The 23019-nt window shown below is 42.0% G+C and overlaps 1 protein-coding gene across 2 annotated transcripts; it reads left to right on the forward strand.

The window, feature by feature from the left end:
* Positions 1-2241: 2241 nt before the first annotated feature.
* On the forward strand, positions 2242-22450 carry MAP3K8 (mitogen-activated protein kinase kinase kinase 8). 2 transcript variants are annotated; one of them, XM_074533223.1, is made up of 9 exons: positions 2242-2473; positions 5568-5694; positions 6571-6931; positions 10020-10184; positions 11624-11885; positions 14457-14563; positions 18537-18689; positions 19327-19573; positions 21041-22450. In XM_074533223.1, the coding sequence occupies exons 2-9, from the start codon at positions 5660-5662 to the stop codon at positions 21172-21174; spliced, it is 1464 nt and encodes a 487-aa protein (XP_074389324.1). In that variant the 5' UTR covers positions 2242-2473; positions 5568-5659; the 3' UTR covers positions 21175-22450. The 2 variants fall into 2 exon arrangements, with proteins under 2 accessions (XP_074389324.1, XP_005480408.1); XM_005480351.3 differs by lacking the exon at positions 2242-2473 and having other exon boundaries at positions 5058-5694.
* Positions 22451-23019: the final 569 nt, after the last annotated feature.

The following is a 23019-nucleotide window of genomic DNA, read 5'->3' on the forward strand; positions in this document are numbered from 1 at the left end:
CAATGTTGTCCAATGGGGCTAGGGAAGTGTACTAGGCACTGGTGAGGCCACACCTTGAGTATGCCTCAGTGTGTCCAGTTCTGGGCCCCTCAATTCAGGAAGAAAATTGAGGTGCTGGAGTGAGTCCAGAGAAGGGCAACAGAGCTGAGAAAGAGTCTGGAGAATGAGCCATTTGAGAAATGGGTGAGGGAGCTGTGTTGTTAAGCTTGAATAAAAGGAGGTTGTAGCCAGGTGGGGGCCAGCCTCTTCTCTCAGGTAACCAGTGACAGGACAAGAGGACATAGTCTTAAGATGTGCCAGGGTAGTTTTAGATTGGACATTAGGAAGAATTTCTTCACAGAAGGAGGGATTAGGCATTGTGATAGGCTGCCCAGGGAGATGGTGGAGTCACCATCTCTGGAGGTATTTAAGGAAAATCTGGACATGGCACTCAGTGCCGTGGTCTAGTCAATGTGGTAGTGCTTGGTTATGGTTGGACTTGATGATCTCAGAGATCTTTTCCAACTTAACTGATTTTGTGATTCTGTTTGTCTGGTCCTGGCCAGGGCTGGGAATGCAGAGATACTGCAGTGAAGGCAGCCTGTGGGATCAGAGATGAGGTGGTTGGGGCAGAGAGCTGCAGGGCACTTAGCAAGCAGTCATTGGTCTGCAGCATGGCTCCCCAGGCATGTACTTAAGAAAACGTCATTTTCTTTGGTTTTTAAAAATATCTATGTAAAACTTGTGGGCACATCTGTAGTGTATGTTAGGGCACTTCGTGTGTTAGTAGGTCTTCAGTGCAGTGCTGTATATATTTGTGGCAGCCTCCCAGTAAGTCAGGGTCTGTAAGTAATTGCTATGACCTAATTATTTTGGTTTTGTATTCTAGGATGATCATTAAGACAGAGAGTAGATTGCTTTTAAAATAGAGCATTTCAATTTATATCCTACTTATGCGTGCCATGGAGTACAAACTTGTGTTTCCTCCATGTCTCCATGGCGAGTTTCCTCTGGAATCCTAAGACTTGTCCTGCCTAAATTCATTGATGTGGAGAGAGGACCTCCTCCTCTTTCCCTCTTTGAAGTTGGTCTAAAAATAGAAAAGGGTTTCATTAAAATTAATTGTGGGTTTGGAAAAACCAATAGCACAAGCAAGTTCCTGAAAGAGGATACCCAAAGTGCCCTAGCGTGAGAGCTGCTGCACGTTAAGGATGTGTTACTCAGCCTCCTTAACCTCCCACTTTCAGGGTGCTGCCAATTCCACCCTCTCCTATAGCCTCATTTATCTTCAGTCCTTTCTTTTTTCTTTCGATAATCATCTTCAGCTTTCTTGCCTTTTTTTTTCCAGTTTTGTTGTTGTTGTTGTTGGTTTGGTTTTTTTTTTTTATAGCAAATGCACTGGGTGGTGCAGTTGAACAAAGTCAAACTCAATAAAGAAGACACCTCTTTCCTTATAGAGGCTTGCCAATGTATTTAATATCTGTGTAGTCTGGAAAAGAAACCGTGTATGAGCAAAGGTTAACTCTGCGAGCAGGGTTCCATATACATAGTTAAGATGCTAAGGAAAAGAAATTCCTATAGTGAGTCTAAACCCTTGCACATTCCAGAATGTCATTTGTGACATACTTTGGACAATTGTGAATGTCCCAGGAGAGGCAGCAAACATAAACCATTTAAACAAGAGAGTCAGGGCATCTTGATAATATAAAGAGAAAAGGAGTTGTATGAACTACTAAGAAACACTGAAGCCTAAGGTGAATGTTTGTCCTGAAACTTTATAATGATGGTTTTGCCATTGACTTCAGTAAGCAAATAGTCATTACCCTGCAGATAATGAACCAAAAATCCATCTTGGGTCTCTTGACACCTTGAGACAGATTCAGCTCATCAGCTCCTACTGCTGTGGCAGCTGGTTTTGTTAAAGGTGCTACTTGTCTCCGTAAAAACGAACTGACTGAAGAGGAGCTATTGGGCAGCACAGTTTTGCAAGAATTTCTTCCTTATGGATAAGAAATAAAAAGTAGTTGTACTCAATTTTAGCAGTTACCCGACTCACACTAGTGTGTCCCGGAGTATTTTAATACTGCTGCCACTAACAAATTCTTCACGTTGTTGTCCTAAATTCCACCCGCGTGTCAGCTGAAGTTTAATTCAGATAATGTTTAAACTCGTGGGACGCTGGTGACGCCCTCTAGGTGCGCATGGAAACATGAGGTGTAGGGAAGGGATTTCCCGGTGCCGCCGCCGGGGACAGGCCATTGCCGATGGAGCAGGAGGCGGTCGCTGGCCGGGCTTGAGGCCGGGCTGGGACAGCGCAGCGCTTGTTCCTGCCGGGAAACCGAAATAGAAAGCGGCGCCGGGGCCGGCCCGGTCTCCCGCCCTCGGAGGGGCGGGCGGTGCTACCTGCGCCCTTGCCCGCCCCCGGAGCTCCGCGGCACCGGCGGAGCGGCGCGGCTGCGGGCGGACGGCGGCGCGGCTCTCCCGGAGCGCCGGGGTGAGCGGGGCCGGCAGGGCAGGGGGGCCCCGGCGGGATGGAGCGGAGCGGAGCGGGACGGGACGGGAGCGGACGGGGCTGCGCTGCCGGGTTCGGGCTCCCTCCCGGCTGCCCTCGGCCTCCCGAGCCGTGTGCCGGGGGAGCCGGCGGGGCTGCGGCACCTGCGCTGTCCCCCGGCTGCAGGGCAGGAAGGGGCTGGGGCTGGGCTCTGCTGCTGCTGCCAGCGCCAGGAGAGTCGAGGGTTTTCTTATTCCAAGTGAATATGTGAAATGTTGCTGAAATTGAAATTGTTACTGTTTCTTGTTCCTTAACAGTAGACATTTCTTTTCAGAGGGATTGGGTTTTTCAAGTTCTGTTGATTAGTTTTCTTAAAAGTAAATAAGGACCTTTTTCATTTCTAGTGGGCAGTCACTTGTCACTTAGACCAGAAAATTATTCTCTAAAAGCAGCACAAGAGATCTTTATTATGGGTGTATGATTGTGTTGAGCCAGTCTGTGCAGTTAGTGGCTAGCTTTTTTGGGGGGTTAAGGGGTGTTGAGGTTTTTTTGTCTGTGTCGTCTTGGTTTTTAAATTTTATTTTTATTGTAGATTTTGTTCAATTTTTTCCATCATTGACCTTTGATGCACAAAAAGTCTCACAGGGGCTCAGAAGTCTGGTATCCGGCTACTCTTATTTAATATGGATATAAGAGTAGTCTCTGGCAGCACACTTCCTAGGCAAAAGGGGTTGGAAAGCTACACAGAGACTAGAGAAATAAACCTTTGACTTAAAAAATTACTCATGTGATGATGTTGAAATATTGGCAAAACTGGAGAAAGAGTCTTGTGCTTTAGCAACTGACTCAAGTGCTTGCATGCAGTTTTATTTTTCCACTGCAGGTAAACCCAGTTTTTTTAGCTGCAAATCTAAGTAAAGCATACTTAGTGATGTAATTTCTTCATTAATCTAGATTATATGGGATGATTGAGAATACTACATGAGTGCCCACCACTGATACTAGTACAGAATTTTAGAGATAAATAGGAGGAATTCCCCATTGGAAAATGGACCTTTTTTCTTTTTTTTCCTGTAGAGGAAGTATAGTACAGTATAATACTTTTATAGTCTAGACACTGCTTTTATTGTGTAAACATTTACTGATTAGAATTTGCTAGGTACAGAGAAAAATAAAATCATTTAGGTTGGAAAAGATCTGTAAAATTATCAAGTCCAACCCAGCACTCTCAAGCCCACATGACTAAACAAAGTCATGTCTACATGTATGTCTTTTAAATCCCCCCTGGGATGCTGATTCCACCACTTCCCTGGGCAGCCTGTTCCAGTGTTTGACAACTCTTTCAGTGAAGAAATTTTTCCTAATATCCAACCTCTCCTGGCACAACTTGAAGCCATTTCCCCTTGTTCCATCATTTGTTATTAGAGATAAGAGATCAGCTCCCACCTCACTGCCTCTTCCTTTCAGGTAGTTGTAAAGGTGAAGGGTTTGCACCTTTTCTCAAGCAGTAAAAGAACTGAGAATATGCAGGTCATAGGCACGTCTTCATGTTATTCAGAACTTTTTGAGTAATTGTGAAACTGCCAAGAGTATTATTAGTATTGTGCTCCAGTTTGGGAATATTTTGAGGAATGAAGGAGATGGCACTTCCAGAAAGCTACATTTGGTCTAATCTGTACAGATGCTTTGTGCATGAAAATGCTGTCAGAGAGTAAATGAGTTTAACTGTGGCATGTATTTGTCTTTATCCACAAAAGACCAGAGCATCTAGAGGCTCATGTTTTTCTTCAGAAAGTCCCTCAGGACTAGTTTGTAACTTTACCTGACTTTACACATGAGGTCTCTTGGTTCCTTTTATGACAGCACTGTTTCTTTTCATTTGAACCCCACTAATTCAGCATTAAAAAAAAAAACAAAAAAAAAAAACCCCAACAGACAAAAAAAGAACCCTAAAAACCAGCAAACCAATGAATATCAGTCCTGATCTGGGGAAAAATAAAAATCTCATTTCTATTGAAAAATAACCATGTTCAGGCTTTGTTAACAGCCTATAGCTTGGTCATGGAGCAAGTTGAGGTGATGGGGGCTAGAAAACACCCACAGCATCTTTTCCTCTCTGTGATCTCTCTGAGCAGCCAGGATACAAAGCCTGGGGCCTCCCCCATCAAGTGGTGCTAGTGACCACAAAGTTTCCAACCTGGCTGCCCTTGTGCTGGGGTGTGGGTTGATTAGGGCTGGGTGAGCTGGTGTAGAGTGCTGGTGAAAGTCACTGTGCCCATCTTGGGGAACAGGGGCTGGCAGAGCACTGCTCTGCCACCAGCACTCTCAGGGTTTGGGTTGGAGTTTGAAAAGGAACAGGCACTCCGTTTCCCTTTTCTGATGCTGCATCTGCTCTCCTCTCCTGCCTTTTGAATTTTCAGCACGTGGTCTGACTCCTTTGCCAACTCAGACACGTCATTTTACTTGGTTTTCTTCACATTAGAGCTGACGTAAATACTCTAACCCATGAGAAATATGTGCCACAAAGCTTCTACCCCCACACTCCTTGTGGTGGGGGTAAGAAAGATAGTGATCATAACCAGAAACTGTACCTGGGTAAACACATTGCTCCATGGCCTCAGGGGACCGAGTCTGCTGCTTGTCCTTGAGATAAGGTTTTGTTTGCTGGTTTTCGTTTTCCCTTTTTTTTTTTAAAGTGTCTTTTTGCCTAGTTGTTATCTTTTGCCCAAAATAGATGGTGCAGTGGATTACGAAAAAGGGAAGTGAGAGCTCTCTAAAGAGGGCATGCTGTAGTCAGTTCTGCTAAAGGAAAAGGAGGTCCTACTCTTTGCTTAAGCAAGCATGAGACAGAGAGAATAAAACTCAGGACCTAACCATGGAAAAACTATTTTTCACTACTACTTGGAAATCTGGATGATACAGTAGCTTGATTCTTTCTTGAGTTGTCATTGTTTTCTGCAGAAAAATCCCCTGTTATCTCAGCCTTGTGATTACTAGCTCTTCTTTCCATGAAGCAAATGAGTACATATGAGTACAAACCAGTCCTTCTGCTTGAGCTGGTATGCAATGGCTTTATTTGTTTTGCTTTTTTTAATAGACTGCCACAGAACACTGTGAAATTATCATCAGTGGTAAATACGGGTTCAGAAAAACGTGATGACTTCAGGGATTCTATGGAGACCTTTTTAAATGGTTTTGAGTGATGTAATCAGGTTAAATACAAGGTAAGTGCTCTTGACATTTATGTGTTGGAAACTATTTGTGTCAGTATTTTAATGACTGACCATGCATACGTTTTTAACTTGAATATGTAACTCTCTGGAATAGAAAGGAACTTTTGGGGAAGTTGAACCCAGCTTGCTGTAAATCCATCCCAGCAAAATAGTTGCAACAGTAACCTAAAAAGTTATTGTTAGGATTAGTGGGAACAGAACAAAGTGTTGAAAACCACTTCAAAAGCTCATTGGTTTTATGATAGCTCAGTTTCTGACTTTCTTCTGAAAGTCAGGGTGAAAATTTCAGTTCAAGTCTAGTTCTGACCAGTTAATTGCAAAAAAAATATGGATCTTGTATCTCAGGTGGTGACAATTGTGCACTGTACAATGATACTAACAGCTGTGTATTGCTAGCGGAATGACTTTCTTTGTGACCTTTCCTTCTTTCTGGATACATCACGTAAATTGTCAATACAAACTTAAACATAACTAAATGAGAATGTTAACATCTCTCTTTGTCATTCTTTTCTAAACAATTAATTCCTTTGTTTGTATTGAGGGTGCTCCTTCATTTTTGCATATCTGTCACAGTGATGTATTTTTACTGTACCTGTTCCTCTTAGGGAAAGCTTTATCATAAAAAATTCTGAGAGTGAGTGACAAGGGAGGTTAACTAGTAACTTCTAAATAAATTTCAGTAGCAAATACATCTGTTTTGTCTTCACCCAGGATCTTAATTATGATTTTCTTCATAATACAAGTTATTAATGTTAAATCTGTATAATGATGAGCTGCTGGTCACTTCTGATAACTCCTTTTCATTCTTACTTTGCTAAAATAAATGTAGGTGAAAAGTGTTTTCAAGTTTGTTTCTTTTTTTTCCAGGAGTGATTTTGCAAAGTGGACAGTAATGGAGTATATGAGCACGGGTAGTGATAGCAAAGAGGAGATTGACTTGTTGCTAGCTGATCTAAATATGTCTGAGGTGATAGCCATCATGGAAAACCATTATCCAGGTGAAGACATTGCAGCCTATGAAGACAGCTTAATTACCATGTGTGAAGAGGCAAATCAAAATGATGAACGTGCAGAATCATTGCTGTTTTGTGAAGGGGAGGTCTCTTTGATGTCCTCTGTCAAATATGGGACTGTGGAAGACCTGCTTGCTTTTGCCAATCAGGTGTCTAACACTGCAAAGCAGTTTAAAGGATGCAGACAGCAGGAATCTGGAATCCTCTTGAATATGGTATGTACATCTGTTTTCCTTTTACTTGGCATTTCATAGACTGTAGGAATTAGAAGTTATAATGATGCTAAATAAAGCTCAGCTCCAGAAGTAACAGGCTGGGGTTTCCTGTGCAACCCTGGGGCTGGAAGGGATCTCTGAGCCTATCAAGTCTAGCCCCTGCAGTCTCACGCAGCTATGGAGAAAGGTTTGTTGTTCAGAAGGATCCACTCTGTTATCTCCTAGTGTCCCTGGAGGTCAGAAAAACATTTCCCAGTGTTGAATACAAACTTGAGACAAGCAGTCAAAAAGCAAAATCTGCAACTCATTTTGTCCTTTCGGTACTTAAATGGGGCTTATAAAATCCACAACTTGCATAAAAAAGAGGGAGAGTGACTTTTTAGAAGGGTGAGTAGTGATAGGACAAGGAGGAATGATTTTAAACTAAAAGTGTAGAGATTTCTTTACTCTGAGGGTGCTAAGGCACTGGAACAGACTGTTCAGAGAAATGGTGGATACCCCATCCCTGGAAGTGTTCAAGGCAAGGCTGGATGGGGCCCTGAGCAACCTGACCTAGTGGGTGACATCTCTTCCCATGGTAGGGGAGTTACAGCTAGATGATCTTTAAGAGCCCTTCCAACCCAAGCCTATCTATGATTCTATGAACTATGATGGTTTACCGGTCTGGGAGACAGTAAGAGTCTTCTAGTTCCTTGTATTCATGAGTAAAATATTCATTTGCAAACTCCCAAGAATAAAGATCTAGGATCTGATAATATAGTTCCTAAATTTGCTCTATCTGCACAAAATGTCAATAGTAGTCATCTAAGGAGAAAAAGCACATACTATCAAGTGTGATTTTAAGAGTTACAATATTATGTAATATCTCACACTGCTGAATTCAAGTACATAGATGTGTTGTTTTGAGATGTTATTTTTTCCTTAAAATTGTTTGTGTTCCTCAAGCATCTCTGGATATTAGTGTCATTAAACTTTTGTTTAAGATCAGTTGCTCTGGAAACAATCAGTGTTGAAATGGAATTCTGTTCATGCATGTTAGTGCTGCTGCTGTATTTTCCTAAGATACTCTACATCTATCTTCTTTAATATCCTGTATATCATATATTTTATACGTGAACACTGGTTGCTTGAGGCTTACTGGTTACTTATGTGCAAAATACCACAGGGTATTGCTTTATTCTGATTTGGAGGGAGCATTGCAGTATTGCAAAACAATCACTTTTCAACTCTGTAACATTGAAATGACACTCAGTAATATTAAATGTTCCCTATGCTTAGGGTAGACACTGTTCTACATACTCATGGTTGTTTTGCTTGCATATTGTTTCTACAGATGCATACAATTGGTATGAACCCAGTACTATTAGGTGCACGTGATCCCATTATGCAACTGAGGGTTGCAGGCAGGGTATTACCTGTGCATGCATTTCGGCAGGGGCCCTGCTCTGGAAATTCCCACAGCATTTGGTTGGGGTCAGGAGTGTTTCTGATTGCCTGGTGACCCTCGCTGGCTGCACCATGGCTTGCATCACAAAGGGTCTTGAAGTGCACAAGCTGGATTTCTTTTAGGTAGAACTGAACTGAAAGATGCATTGCAGCCACAGACAAATGTTCACAGGGTCAGGCTAGGAGCTAGTCCTAAAAGCCTCCTGAAAACATGAGTAGTGTGGTGATTGTCGCTGTCTTGCTCGCCAGATCAGCTCTGCTTGGCGTCTCTTCCTTTCCAGGATAAGGTGTAACCCATATGGATTAGTTTCAACCCTTTGAAGTGCAGAAGCAGGCAAGCAAGATGTACAGATTGTTAGACAGGTACAAATTGCTTTACCCTGGCTCTACTAAGTAGAGGGAAGGCTTGTTCTCTCTATCCTAAGCAGAATACTTTTTATTGAAGGAAAGCCCCCCATGCCCCCTTGGCCAAAAGTTAAGAACTTATCCTCCCCAGATTTAGGAACTTAGAAGAATTAATTTATTTCATGTTGCACAAATCACAAATGACAATTTTAGCAGTCAAGAAGGTACTCTCCTAATTGAAAAGCATGAAGGTAGACTAAGAGCGAAAGATAATATGTTGCACCTTAAATAGAAATCTAAAACAAATAATCTTCCTGATATGCTGTTATCTTAAAAAGAGTTGCTGAAGAGCTGAGTATTTGAGGCTGTGTGACAGACATGCAGTGATAAATATCCTTGATGGGATTTTACATCTCTTCAAGAATCCTAATAAAGTAGCAGTAAGGAGATTAATGATATTCCAGATACTGGCTGAAATAATTAGAAGCATATTCATAGGAAATAATATTGATTTTGTAGCTGAGAGACTGAAGAAGCAACATGAGGGATCAAGCAGTAGTTGATGGCTGTAGTTGGGTGTTTGGCCTCTCTCTGTCACGTGCAGAGGGAGGGAACTGTTAGGGAAAAAGATTTAGAGCAAGATACTGACCTAGGTGCCCTGAATCCCCTCCTTGCCTAGATGGTCATACACAAGAAGCAAAGCTCCCAACATTACCCACCTAGAGGAGGCAATGTTACCCCCACTCTTCTTTTCTAAACTATGGTATAAAACTAGAGGAAAGTGGCTGGTAAAATCAAGGCAGACTTCTTTGACCTTTTACTAAGCAGCAGAAACTCCAGTACAAGATGGGAAATTAAACTCCTAGCAGTACATGTGGTATTAGGAAATGCTGAAACTCTTGCTCACATTGTATAAGATAACCTATGAGTAACAAGTATGTGGCATAACAAGTTAACAGATTACAGGAAGGACAAACATGTGCAGGTAAATCTAATAACAAGAGGTGGGTAATTTCATTAACCCAGCTGCTGTTGTTGTTGTTTCAAGACAATTAATTGCAACTTACACTTCATAAGTTAGTCACTGGAGAGAAACGTGGATGCCTGGGCTGTGAATGAATGCCACACCTCACATGCTGTTCCCATTTAGTGTTACTAAATAAAGACTGCTAAGCAGATCATGTGCATCATACACATAAGTGATATGGGGTTTTCCCACTATATATATATAAAATAAATTAGATTTGTAGTGGTTTTAACTTCACTGTGGTTTTTTGTTATTTCTTTAACTCCTCAGATCACACCCAAGAACGGGCGCTATCAGATTGACTCGGATGTGCTCCTGTTTCCATGGAAGTTGACTTACAGGAATATTGGTTCTGATTTTATTCCTCGGGGAGCTTTTGGGAAAGTGTACTTAGCCCAAGACAGAGAGACCAAGAAACGAATGGCATGCAAATTGGTATGTTAGCTCAGTGCTTTTATCTCTGAGCAAATATTGTATAACATACTACTTACGGTCTATTTTCAAATATGTCTGTATCAAATTCCATTGTTGGCTGATGATCATCTTGGTTTTGTTGGCTTGAACAAGGTGGAGAAAATACACACTTCTGTTAGCTTGTTTAAATTTTTTTGCTCTAAAGCTGCAAATGTTTCAGCATTTTGAAAGTTACTAGAAGTGTGTGGAACTGGCGCATGGTCTGTTGCGCAGAGTGGATTTTCTACTTGTCCTGCTGGGGTGAAATATCGGACTGAGATCGTGTCCCTGCTGAGGGAGCTAGTAAAACCCTGCTGCTGCAGAAGTTTTAGGCTCTTGTCCTTTAACTGAGGTGCTCAGACTTCAGTTTACTCCAGTGCCATTAAAGTCCCTGAGAACTCAGTATGTGCAGCTCCTACTGTGTTTGAGGCACTGATGGGGTTAAGGCTGTGAGATGCCTCAAAAGAACTGCTGAGCGCTCTCCTATTTTTATGCAAGCCAACAAAGCTGTGCCTTTTAACATACTATTTGGAACTGAGCAGTAAATATTCAGGGCCAATAAAAGCTCATTTGGGGCATTTCTCTATATCCCCCAGCTCATTAATAAGTACCTGTATTAATTCTGTGTGTCAAAGAGTTGGGCAGGCAGCTCAGTGTCCTTCCCCCTGGCAACTTGTGCATCCACGTGGGGACAGATTGTTAGCTTCATAACCCACTGCAGAATTAAAGTATCCTAAAATTTCTGAAAACACAAACAGTATTTCTCCTTGAAATAAATGACCCTCTTATTTAGTTCACAGACACAAGTCCAAGGGAAGAAAACTGAACAGAGCAGTGGTAGCTTTTCTGTGTGTAAGCAAACACTGCTCTTATTGTCTCAGCAATCTGCTGTCAGTACTTTTTAAAGAAATATCGTGCTGCTGGCACTCCCTTCAAAGCAGCTTTCATTTCTTGTAAGCCATAAACCAGTGCTGATAAGGACTGAATTGAGGTCAGTAATGGGCCTGAGCACTGCAAGCACTGATCCACCTGTCAGGTGGGTGTGTAGTTCTGGTAGTGCAGATGAGTGCACAAAGCTAATGGAAAAAGCAGTGGGAATTTTATCTCCTTCACCAGGAAGTTTGCATAAAGCTTTTGCGTAATCACTGGATTTTGACGGGAATAACTCTTGCTACACTGCTTTTTCTGGAAGATTGCACTTTTTATTTGGGCATGATTCCAAAATGTCTCTCAACTTCTAACAGGATGTCTCTCAGCTGCAAAGGAAGAAAAGTCACAGGAGCAAAGTACAGCTGAGTATTTTAACAAGTGGATACAAGTGCTATACTTCCTTCTTTTCTGTTATTCTATAGGATAATTAGTGTCCACATGGATAACTTGTTTTTGTTGTGAATAACTGTGGTTTTGTTCCAATGTCCTAGGTCCCAGTGGAGCAGTTCAAACCATCAGATGTTGAAATACAGGCATGTTTCCGTCATGAAAACATTGCTGAATTATACGGCGCTATTTTGTGGGATGAGACAATCCATCTCTTCATGGAAGCTGGAGAGGGAGGATCTGTCATGGAAAAGCTGGAGAGCTGTGGGCCTATGAGAGAGTTTGAAATAATTTGGGTGACAAAGCATATTCTGAAAGGACTTGACTTTCTCCACTCGAAGAGGATTATCCACCATGATATCAAACGTACGTCTGTGAGGTTCCTTGGGGTGCTTTCTGCTCCTGGCTGGGCTGGGGCCTGGGGGAAGAGTCCCTGGGACTGAGCTGGGGCACACAGCCCTACATCCCTGAGTGGGAGGGGTGGATAATGCCTAACAAATGGCCAGGCCAGGCTCTGGAGGTAATAGTTACTTACACTATTTATTAATTCACTCCAGCAGAGAGGGTAATTAGAAAGCCGTAGATCCTATGCCATCATGAGCAACTCAATTTTAATAAAAACCTAAAGAGTGAAGTTATCAGTCTGTGTTCAGCTGGAAGTTTCCTGCTCTTAATATAAATTCATCCTGAATGTTTCCATGCTCACCTTCATCTTGCACCTTCTGTTAGGTTTCACATTTCTACATTTGTGCTGTTTTTTTTTTTTCTTTCAACAAGTACAGAAAATTTTAATATATGTTTGCTTTTTAAATACTCTGGATATTACATCTATAAATAATCAAACATATTGATATTAAGTCCAAATTAAATACACTGGTATTGAAATGCTTTAAAATTCAATTTTAATGTGTTGCATAAGTAATGCAACACATTTAAATTAGTATTAAGTGCTGTTTCTCCCAGTACCATCTTGGCCCGCAGATAGATGCATCTCTGTGAGTTTATTTAGCTAAACTTGGGGGTTTAAAGTAGAAATATTCAGACTGAAGCATTCCAATAGTTCACAGAAGATGATTATTAGAATTTGCTAAATTTTTATCTCAGTTTTGCATTTTTGGGTTTTTTAATTTAGTATGGGCCAGTACTTTAGATGTAAGCCTTTGAGGTTCTGCCAGCTACAAAATTACTTATTTTTCCCCTTAATTTTTCTATCTCATTTGTAGCAAGAGTCTTTCTTATGGGTTTATCTTAATTGGCAGTAACAAAGACATTAATTAAACAATCTAAAAACCAAAGCAGCCCAAAGCCTACTACATCTAGGTAGTGAATAGGAGAACCAGCCCATTGTGAATGTGGTGGATATGAGTGTATTTCACTTTTTCCAGCCTTTCCCCATGTTGGTGGATGCAGGGCAGATGATGAGGCAGAGGTTGCCTGGGGCAGATGTGGTTGCCCAGAGGTGCCTGGGGTGAGCCCTGGCCATGCTCCTGCCTGTTTGGTGCCAGGGTGAGCTGGGTACACCAGGTCTGAGGTGGAGCCATGCCCACTGCCTGGCAAGGCAGCCTCCATGCAGGGAGCAGTGTGTGTTTTCCCTCCCCAGGTGGAATTAATAGAAAAGACTCTTTCCCAAAACCTCTGATTTTTTCCTCATTCCATCTGCTGCGTTTGAGCTGCAGTTGAGTCTGTTCTACTGGTACAGAAGAGGGGGATTTTATTGAGAGTGAAAAATGCCCTGAACAAGGAAGGGGAGGAAGACATTCTGTTTCTTGGGAGGTGTTCAGTGCTGCCTCTCCTTTTAAGCCTTGGCTGGAGAGCAGTGAAACCATCAGGCTGTTTGTTTGGGGGAGCTTCAGTCCAAAATCAGCTGCAGCTGGGGCTGGGTATGGTCCCAGGGTATTGTCCCACTGCACTGTGGCAGTGTGGCCCTTTGGATGATCTATTATGGGACGTTTCAAATCCATATCTTCAAAGTTATCCCTAAAATGACAGATTTACGCAGTCTGTAGCACTGGTAAGGAGGCAGCTGTGTGAAGCATTGCTCCAGGAATCAGAACTGCTGAAATCAAGTCTGCCCTCCCACTGGGTGGTCATGGTAGGCACTATCAAGACAGAAAATGGCCCACAGTTTCCTGTAAGGGAAATGTGTTTCTGTTGTGTAACCTGGAGACTTCATTTTACCACATCTTCTGAAACAGCAAACAAGAATTTCTCAAGGCTCACACTGAGAACTACATTCTTAAATATTTGATCAGAATTGCAGCTGCAAACAAAGCCTCTGAGTACAAAGTTGTGCCTTAGGCAGAATTTTATGAAGGAAAGTAAATTAAGCTCCTGGATACTGCTGCAGTTCTGAGGGAGTTTGAAATGTTCAGTCTTCTATTAATTTTACAGCCATTGTCTGTCCTCTGTTGTCATGCTGAGCTGCTCTCACGGACCAGTGCAGGTGACTGGTGTGGCTGCTATGGAGGGGCCCTGGTTATTCTCTGTTTACAGTCTTCACTTAAATTGTTACTCTAGAAAAACCTCTTGGTGAGCAACAGTTGTGCTGTTTCTAGCCAGAGCTGCACAGCATGATCTCCACCTTGGAGACCCTTAAACACCTTCAGAGCACTGTGCTGTGGTGCCTACCAGTCTTCTGCCTTCCTCCTCTACCCTCAGCTCTTTTCTCTCTTTGTCTTTTTTTAAATTTTAAGCTAAGAAAATGACAAAACATTGGCTCTTTTACATAAACCAGACCAGTTTGTTTTTAAGATACAATTTAAAATCCAACCAAATCATTACCAGACCTATTTTGGCTAGAGGGATATTGGCTGTAGAGAGTGGTTGTGCTAATTTCTCTCCCTTTTCAGGCAGGCATCTGAATGAAACAGGAGTGTTGTAAAATAAATACCAAACATGCCAGACACTTAAATGATGTAATTTTTGGTTTTCTTTTAGCGAGCAACATTGTCTTTATGTCAACTAAGGCTGTTTTGGTGGATTTTGGCCTAAGTGTTCAAATGACTGAAGACATTTACTATCCCAAAGATCTTAGAGGAACAGAGGTAAGAAGATGAAGGGACAAAAGCCCTTTTATTGCATTAGTCCTATGGTTGTGGTATTTAGGCTCAAATTTGAAGCTGGAGGGTTAGAAGCATGGGTAAAATAGTTACTATAAAACCTATAAAAAACTTACAAAGATTAATAGAGTCTCAATTATATTTTTATTTTCAACTTGTTGAAGGGAATGCTTTGAAAGCCATGTCATTTTCTCTGCAGTCTAAATTGTTAGCAATTGTTCACTGAAGTCAAGCAGTACTCTAAGGAGGGTTGTTTGCAGTGTTTCAGCTGCTGATCAGAGACACTTCAAACAAGAATCTGTTCTTTGCTCTAGCAAAGATTTCTTCTGAGATACTCACTATGGACTGGGGTGACCTGTTCAACACCGTACTTGGATTCCTCCTCCTTCAAAACCACAGAACTTACAGATGCCTGGGTTTCATCTCTTAGCCCTTCTAAGCTCTGTTCCCCATCTACATGTAACCCTTTGGTTCTTCAGAGGTTGTGCATGGCAAGGTTCATGATTTTCTGGTAAAATTGCTTAGACATTACAGTGATGGAGGTGGGGTCCTTTTAAATGGTCTCAGTGCCTTTGAGATTCTGCACACCCCTTGGGCTGCATTCCTGCAGAGGTGTTTCCAGGGCTGGAGTTTCACCAAACAACCCAGCAACAACAATTAGCTTGGATAGATGCTGCAGATGTGGCATTTGTGCTCTCTGTTGCTGGAGGAGATTGTTTACAGGAAATGCTTTAGCTGAGATGTTTGCACTTACCCTTTTAATAGCCTTCCACATGTGTAAAGAGGAAATCCCTGTGTAACTGGCAAAAAACATTTCACTTTTTAGAAGGGGAGGATAAATCAAGATTTCACAGAAGGTCAGGTTTGTTTGTTTATTTTTTTTCAAGATGATTGAGAAAGCACTTGAATATTTGCTTTCACTGTCTTTCTAGTCAGGGCAGTTAAGAGCTTAAAATGCTTGCTGAACTGGAAGCAGCCTGCTTTCTGGAACTTCATGCATGAGCTTTGTGGGGTTTTTACTTTGGTTTGGGGCTTTTTGTTTGTTCAAGGGGGTTTTGTGTGCTGTTAATAAGAACAGTGGTGGGTATGAGTTGGTAGGGTATTTCCCAGTGATGGAGATGTGTGTAAACAGGACGTTTCCATGATTGTGGAGCAGACTAGTGAGGATCCACTTCTGAGTCTTGAAGGACAGGCCAAGGTTGTGTTAGTAAGAACAAGTGGAAAGTGAAAACATTTCAGTGTTTGCCAAGTGAAAAACCACTTAGCTTTTCATTTCATAGGAGGAGAATTCCATGCACTTTAACACCTGCAGTCCTGTTCTCAGAGAGCTGATAATCCCTCCAACCCTGAAATGCAGCCATGTTTGGTGTTTGCTGTCTCAGGGGAGCAGCAATGCTGCTGCAGCATTACAGCCAGAAATGAGGCTGGAAAGACAGCACTGGGAAAGGAGATTTTCAGATATCAGTGAAAGACTTGCAGCTAATGTTTCTAATGCTTCTGTAGGTTTTGTGCTCAGTCTTCATTCTAGGCATCTTCCTCTCCACAGTGCTTAATCCTGTCACCCGCAAATGCCCTCTGTAGTCTGGCTTTCTTGATGATTTTTTTTTTCAAAGTAAGATCTAACTCTCCAAAGTCCTCTTGAGTTTTGCACCCTGTATTATGCAGCCTTATGAAGTGGTGCAGTTGTCCTGCTGTTCCTGCATGAAATTGTGCAACCCCTGGCTGGGGCTCTGTCACTGCCAGCAGCATTGTGCCAGTGAGCTGGCTGGTTTCTCTTACATCTGCTATTGGCAGGGACTTGTGTCCTTGAGGGAAGTGGCAGGTGGAGTAACCTTTGTCCTGTGCATGTTCTCTGGGAGTTAGGATTTCTATTCACTTCTATAGCACAGGAAGTCTGAATGTAGTGAATCTTCTTTGTATTTATAAAAAATGTGTAGTTACAATTCTGGGCAATGGGATTAAAAGATAGTTAAATTTTGTTTAGATGGTGTAGTGTGAAAAAAACCTGATGTTCCTGCTTTTGTGTACAAGTCATGCAGAACATTAAACTGTGGTTCTTATGAAACTGCTCTGCAGGAAATACTTTTCCTAGGCAGTTGCTATAATGTCTGTTATGCTTCTGTCACTTTGTTAAAATATGTAAGCTTCAGTTACAACCATTTGAGGGTAAAAAGTTGTCTGCTAAAGTTTGAGTGTGGAAGGTATGATTCATTTTCAGGAATGCTAAACTAAAACTAGTGCAGCATGAGGAAAGGACTGGTTTTTAGCTGGGCTGTGACTGGTCTGACTGGCAGGCAAGCACCAGCCCACCAGTCAGAAGGAATGAGAATGGGAAGTTATTAATGGCTTGAGCTGTCTGCTTTGGTGACAGCAGACTTTAGACCAGTCTGAAATCAGAGCTTGGGAGCTCATTTTTGATTTTTGTCATTGTGCAGTCAGGGTGCATCTTGAGCATTTTCTCACCTTAACTGCAGACAGGATCTTGTTCCAGCATTCTTTTTTGAAGGCAGCTGCTTCTTGCTTATGTAGATTTCACTCAAGTTGCACTGTATTTGCCAAAGGCTTCTTTTTACAAAATAAGAACTTCTGTTCTTTTCTCCTTACGAGACTTAAAGGTGGAAGGTGCAGATCCACTGATTGTCTTGTAGCCCTGAGGAAAGCAATGGATAAGTCAGTAGCAGCTGCAGACATCTGCTGAGGTTTTGCACACACTTCCAATCACAAGTTCTATTTGCAGATAGGGAATGTCATTTACTGGGAATTTTTCCCTAGAATTGGTGAGCCCTACAGCCGTTCTCAATCTGTGGTAATAAGCAGTCACACCATGTGGTGATGACTTAACTTCCTGCCCTTGTGTCAGTTAATGGCTTTTAATGTGATTCTTTGTGTCAGGATGACTTTAATTAGTTCAAGTTTGTTTAAATCCTTAAGAGGGAAATTGGGTGAGGGAAAAGTAGGAACCAGAAGCAAATGTGGTAGCTTGCTAACCCAGTGTGCTGTGGGCTGTGCCCATGAGGTGTTGAAACCTGCTCCCCTGGCCAGTGGCAGAGCTGTGCAGGGTGTGCCTCCTGCGTCCTGCCTGTCTGGTTCTCGTCCAGCTGCACTCTGAGCTGCCTGTTGCTGGCAGGAGCTTCCAAGATCCTTCTTTAGACTCTTGGCAAATTCAAATGTTCAGTGAAATGTTTGGATGGAAACTATTTTTTGGTTTCCATCAAGAAAGGTTAGAATTTTTGGTTTGGAAAAAGGTTAGAAGAGGGATTCTTGTCTTCATAGCTACTCTGGGGGTAATCTGGTGCAAAGAGCACCTAACTTTTAATTTATGCATTACCTAGACCTGGCTTGTTCCTCATCATCCCATGTCTCAGGATAATGCTCCATCGTGCAGGTTAGTGGATAAGAAGGAGGAGTAAAGAAGACAGGCAGGCATATATCTGTGAGTTCTGCTCAGAAGGGTTGTGTAGCATTCTGTGTAACAGGGAGCTGAGGGGAGGACTCCTACCCCCATCTGAGCCTGGTCCACCCTCTCTCTTTAACTCATGCCTGGCCATTGTTCAAGCAGGATGGAGCTGTCCCAGCAGTGCCCCACAAAACAAACTGGTAATTCAGGCAGCTCCTTTTGCTGTGGAGGGATGAGGCTTCTGCTACTCATCTGAACAAGGCAGAGCCATGGCTTGAACCTCAGCCTCTCACAGCTCAGCTAAAGCCCATAGCCACTGACCTATGGCCTGTCTGAGGAGGGCAAACCTGGGATATGAGTTTATCCAGGTACTGTCTCTTTGTTCTACTCTGCATATGAGTACAGCCAATCTTATTTCCTAAACGGTGCTTGCAGGTTCACTACTATGCATCCCTTCAGAGCGGGGTTTCAGGATCACAAAATACCATTGAGTCATCTTTGGTTGTTGTTTTCCCCTGTTGAGTAATCTTTTTTTTTTTTTTTTTTTACTATTTTTCACAGATTTACATGAGCCCTGAAGTTATCCTTTGCAGAGGCCACACAACAAAAGCAGACATCTACAGCATGGGAGCTACGATTATCCATATGCAAACAGGCATCCCACCCTGGGTGAACAGATACCCTCGTTCGGCATACCCCTCCTACCTCTACATTGTGAGTGTCCTTAGCAGAGCCAGCTCACTATCAGCTGCAGGGCTTCCTGTACTCTGGTTGAGAAAACTCCAGTTGTATAAAATCTATCAAAATATTTGTCAGAGAGATGATATCATCCTTTTTGCTTCAGGGGTGGGAGGGAGGGAGAGAAGAAGTGGGTTTTGATCTCTTAGGGGAAGACAGAGACTGAGCTGGAGTTGTCTCTGTGATTTGTATTTCAATTTACAGGCCTTGGGTTTACTGGAAGGACAGGGTTAGATCAGTGTGAGACTTGATTGAAACAAGCCCATCTGTCTTCTACTTGGCTGTTTTCCTTAGAAGTTGCAGATAAAAACTGGAGCCTGGCAGATCTGATTTTCTGACTCTTCCAGTGTGGTATGGAAATCTGGTGAATTTGCCTTGCACTGGATTTTAGGCTTACTTGAAGTTTCTTTGAGTTTTTAAATTTATTATAAAATCTGATTTTTAAAAAGTGGATGTTGTGTAATTGCATGTTCTGTTCTAGTTGATTAGCCCTACTTAGGGAGGTGATGAGTCCTAATTGGGGAATTCCCAGACCACTCATGTGGTTATCCATGACTTCCTCTTTCACTGTTTTTGGAATAACTGTTTCCATGGTCTTTTTTCATTCCAACAGATACACAAGCAAGCTCCCCCTTTGGAGGATATTGCTGAGGACTGCAGCACTTCCATGAGGGAGTTGCTGGAAGCAGCTCTGGACAGGAACCCTAACCACAGGCTGTCTGCAGCAGACCTGCTGAAGCACGAGGCCTTGCACCCACCCCCGGAGGAGCAGCCGCGGTGCCAGAGCCTGGACTCGGCCCTCTTTGAAAGGAAAAGGCTTCTTGCCAGGAAGGATCTGCAGCTGCCAGAAAATATCACAGGTAATGGGATCACCTGCCTTGGACTTTGTAGACTTTACTTTGTGTCAAATCTTGATTTGAGTGAGTGGTAAGGAGCCAACGAAACTCACAGCATATCTGGAAAGTGACCAGTGAAAATCCCAGTCGGATGAGATCAGACCCTGAGGTCATGAAGGGATCTATAAAACGCCCATTGACCAGTGGGGAGGAACCTAGCCTGACTTCTGTGAGCTCCTGAAGGACTGGCTCTTGGAAAAGCCATGGCAATCATTCAGGGCACTGCATGAAGTAGAGATTGCTGTCCCCAGTGGACTCAATTTGACACTGTACTAGAGATGTTTTATGGACACTCTTGATTTGTAAGCAATGACAAAGTCCAACAACCACCAACAAATCCAACACTTTTTGCCTTTTTAAGGAAAAACACACACACAGAACCATAACTAATGTTGCTGAGTGTCAGCAGTACAAGCCCTTTGTTTTAAAACTAAAAATGACTGTGGGATAGAATGCTGTTGCCCTTATGCATTAGTCAGTGCTTAATGAAGGATAATACACAAACTAGGTAGGAAACAGCTCTTTCAAGCCCAAGCCAGATTTAGTGCCAACAACCTGCCAACAGGCTTCAAAATGCTTTTCTTCTGCTTACTTAACACATTAGGAGGGTTCTGACAAGAGGCATTGAAAGACTCTTCCCAGACAAGTGGTTCATTTAATTGGAATAAATATTTCAAAAGATATCTGCAAAATTTTGGGTACTGTAATGCATAATTGTTGCAACAAATTCACTGAAAAAATCAGTCACAGTTTTTGAATTTAGAATGGCATTGTACCTTCTGGATTTTGCCAGGGTTGCATAATCCTTTGACCAGCTCAGACCATCTGAATCAATTCTTTTGAAAATGAAGAGAATATTGGACCATTAAACTTGGACTTTATTATAGGTGCTTGAATTTCCAAGACACTCATTATACAAGTATTCAGGGGGATTCTGCCATTGCAAACGCAATCTGTCTTTTCAGACCTTGATTTAAAAAGAATAAAAAATCTGAAACGGATGGTGCTGTATTTTTTCTCTACTGTCACATCCAGACAAAGATGATGTCCTGTGTTTAGATAAAAATTTCCCTCTGAGGAAGCAGAATTCTCAGATGGCAGAAAGTTTGCCCCAAACTCTCCTTTAGCACTATAGCTCACAGGATGAGAAAGCTCTGCCTGTCTCAGCTGATGGAGACTTGTTTTTAAGTAGTTGAACACACTGTTTGCAGTTGCAAACTGCTTCTCTTTCTTTGTCCTAGAGCTGTGGGTTGGCTTGTTAGATTTTATTTTATTTGAGGTTTGATTTATGTTGTACTGAAAATTTTTCTAAACCGGAAATTAATAAGATCAAATAACAGGCAAAATATTCCAGTGGTACTGACAAATATGAAAATGAACTGATACAGCTATTTTTACAGTAATTACATGGTTTCTCTCTTTTCTTTTTAGATTCCTCATTGTGTAATGGGAGCATGGAAGAGTCAGACCTGCTAAAGAGACAAAGATCTCTCTACATAGACCTTGGAGCTCTAGCTGGTTACTTCAATATTGTTAGGGGACCACCAGCCTTAGAATATGACTGACTCAGTAACATTTTATGTTGATGAGTCAGAAATGGGCCTCTACCTCTTCAAACTTGGTTTTAAGACTTGATTTTCCAATTTGTACATAAAACTATTGCCATTATAGGCTGTCAAATGTGAATAGTGTTTAATTGCACAGATGATTAAGCTAAACCCTTAGGGGGTCTGATAAGCTGATCCCAAGCAGTGATGTTTGTATGTCTGCTGGTTGACCAACAAGAAGATGGCAAAAAGAACACTGCTGCTGGGAATGTCTTAATCCAGGATATCTTCCTGTGCTGGGCCTTGCACTTTTGTAAAACTTGTATTATGTGCTTGCAAATAATGTCAGGAAAAATATAATATAATTTAGCATCTGGGCTGTAAGTTTCAGTCTCTCTGAGCTGTCCTTAGAAAAAACATTCCTGCCACCCCCCACCCCCCAGAAAAAAAAGGAAAAAAGAAGTCCTTGTTTTGACCAGTTAAATACTGGTTCAGTCTTTTTTTGTATTTAAGACTTGGTCATTCTTGGTCTTTAAGGTTTGGGCAGCCTCTAGGCATTCTTAATGAAAATTAATAATGTCTGTAGGGTCAGATTATCACTTGTTTGCAGATGTGTTTTAACTTTACATCTTGCCTGGACAGTGGGAGCTAAGAAGGAGGCTGTCCCCTTCTCTGTGGGTCAAGGGAATCTTTCCCTGGCAGTATCAGTCAGCTTTGGGATTTGCACAAGTTACCCTGGCAAAGTATGACAGTGACTTCCTTACTATGTTACAACTACTGCAAGGGTATGTGTGATAGTTTTCAAGGGTAGATCAAATGTTAATGCTCTATTGGTAACAGTGGGCAGGCTCCTAACTCTTGCTTTTTAATACTTTAAAATTGTACACTTGTATAATTGCTCTGAGTGCTATGGTTTGGAAAGCGTGTCATTAGTGACAAGCAGTGTTTATGTTCCTATGGAAATGGAATTATATTGTTCTTGCTGTGCCTCATACATTTGAAACATGATGTTTTGGATGATAGTAAAACTATGTAAACTGCATAGTTCTGTACATCCCATGGGATGAGAACGTAAACTTTTATAAAACTCTTTCTGATGCTTAGGATGCCTCTTTATAAGCATTTGTGTTAAATGGCATACTGTGTATGTTGTACACTGAATCTTTTCTGAAGCACAGTATCTTTTTCATGTCTGTTATTTAATGCTGCTCCTCTCTAACACATGGTCTTAAACATATGATTTCTAGTTTGATACTGATATGGTCAAGTGAATAAATCCAGCTCAGTGCCTTGAGATGTGGTCATTGTTCCTTCACCTTCAAACACAGCATGGGGCTGCAGCTGCAATTGGGCCATGACCCCTACCATGGCCCAGGTACACTACAGGCATCACCCCACTTGTTGGGAAGTAGGGTGAAGGTGATTGCTGATGGATTTTGGACTCTGGTAATGGATGGTAAGTATTTCTGGCAGAATCTCCTTCTCACACCCCAACATTCCTTGTGGACTGACTGGATGATGCACAGTAAGTGTGTACAACATGGAGCACTTCAGTCCTGATGTTAATTGCTGCCAAAAATGCTGTTGGGAATAACCCACTTGCTCTAGTGCTTGGTGCAAAATCTCTAGATAACAAGTTGCTTGGACGAGAGCTGTGTGAGGAAGCCCTCTTAGTATTTATACTGACTGTAGTGATCAGGATATTCAGGAATCAGACTTTCCCTTGGCTAACTTAAGGAAAACATGACTGGTTTGGATAACAAAATGGTTTGGATGGTCACCTTTGGTTTCAGAGACCTGTGTTCAATTTTATGATCTTTTACTGATGGCTTTTGATCTTAAAGGAGATTAATAGAATTAGTA

This window comes from Zonotrichia albicollis, chromosome 1 (assembly GCF_047830755.1).
Source record: "Zonotrichia albicollis isolate bZonAlb1 chromosome 1, bZonAlb1.hap1, whole genome shotgun sequence".
NCBI classification, from domain to species: Eukaryota; Metazoa; Chordata; class Aves; order Passeriformes; family Passerellidae; genus Zonotrichia; species Zonotrichia albicollis.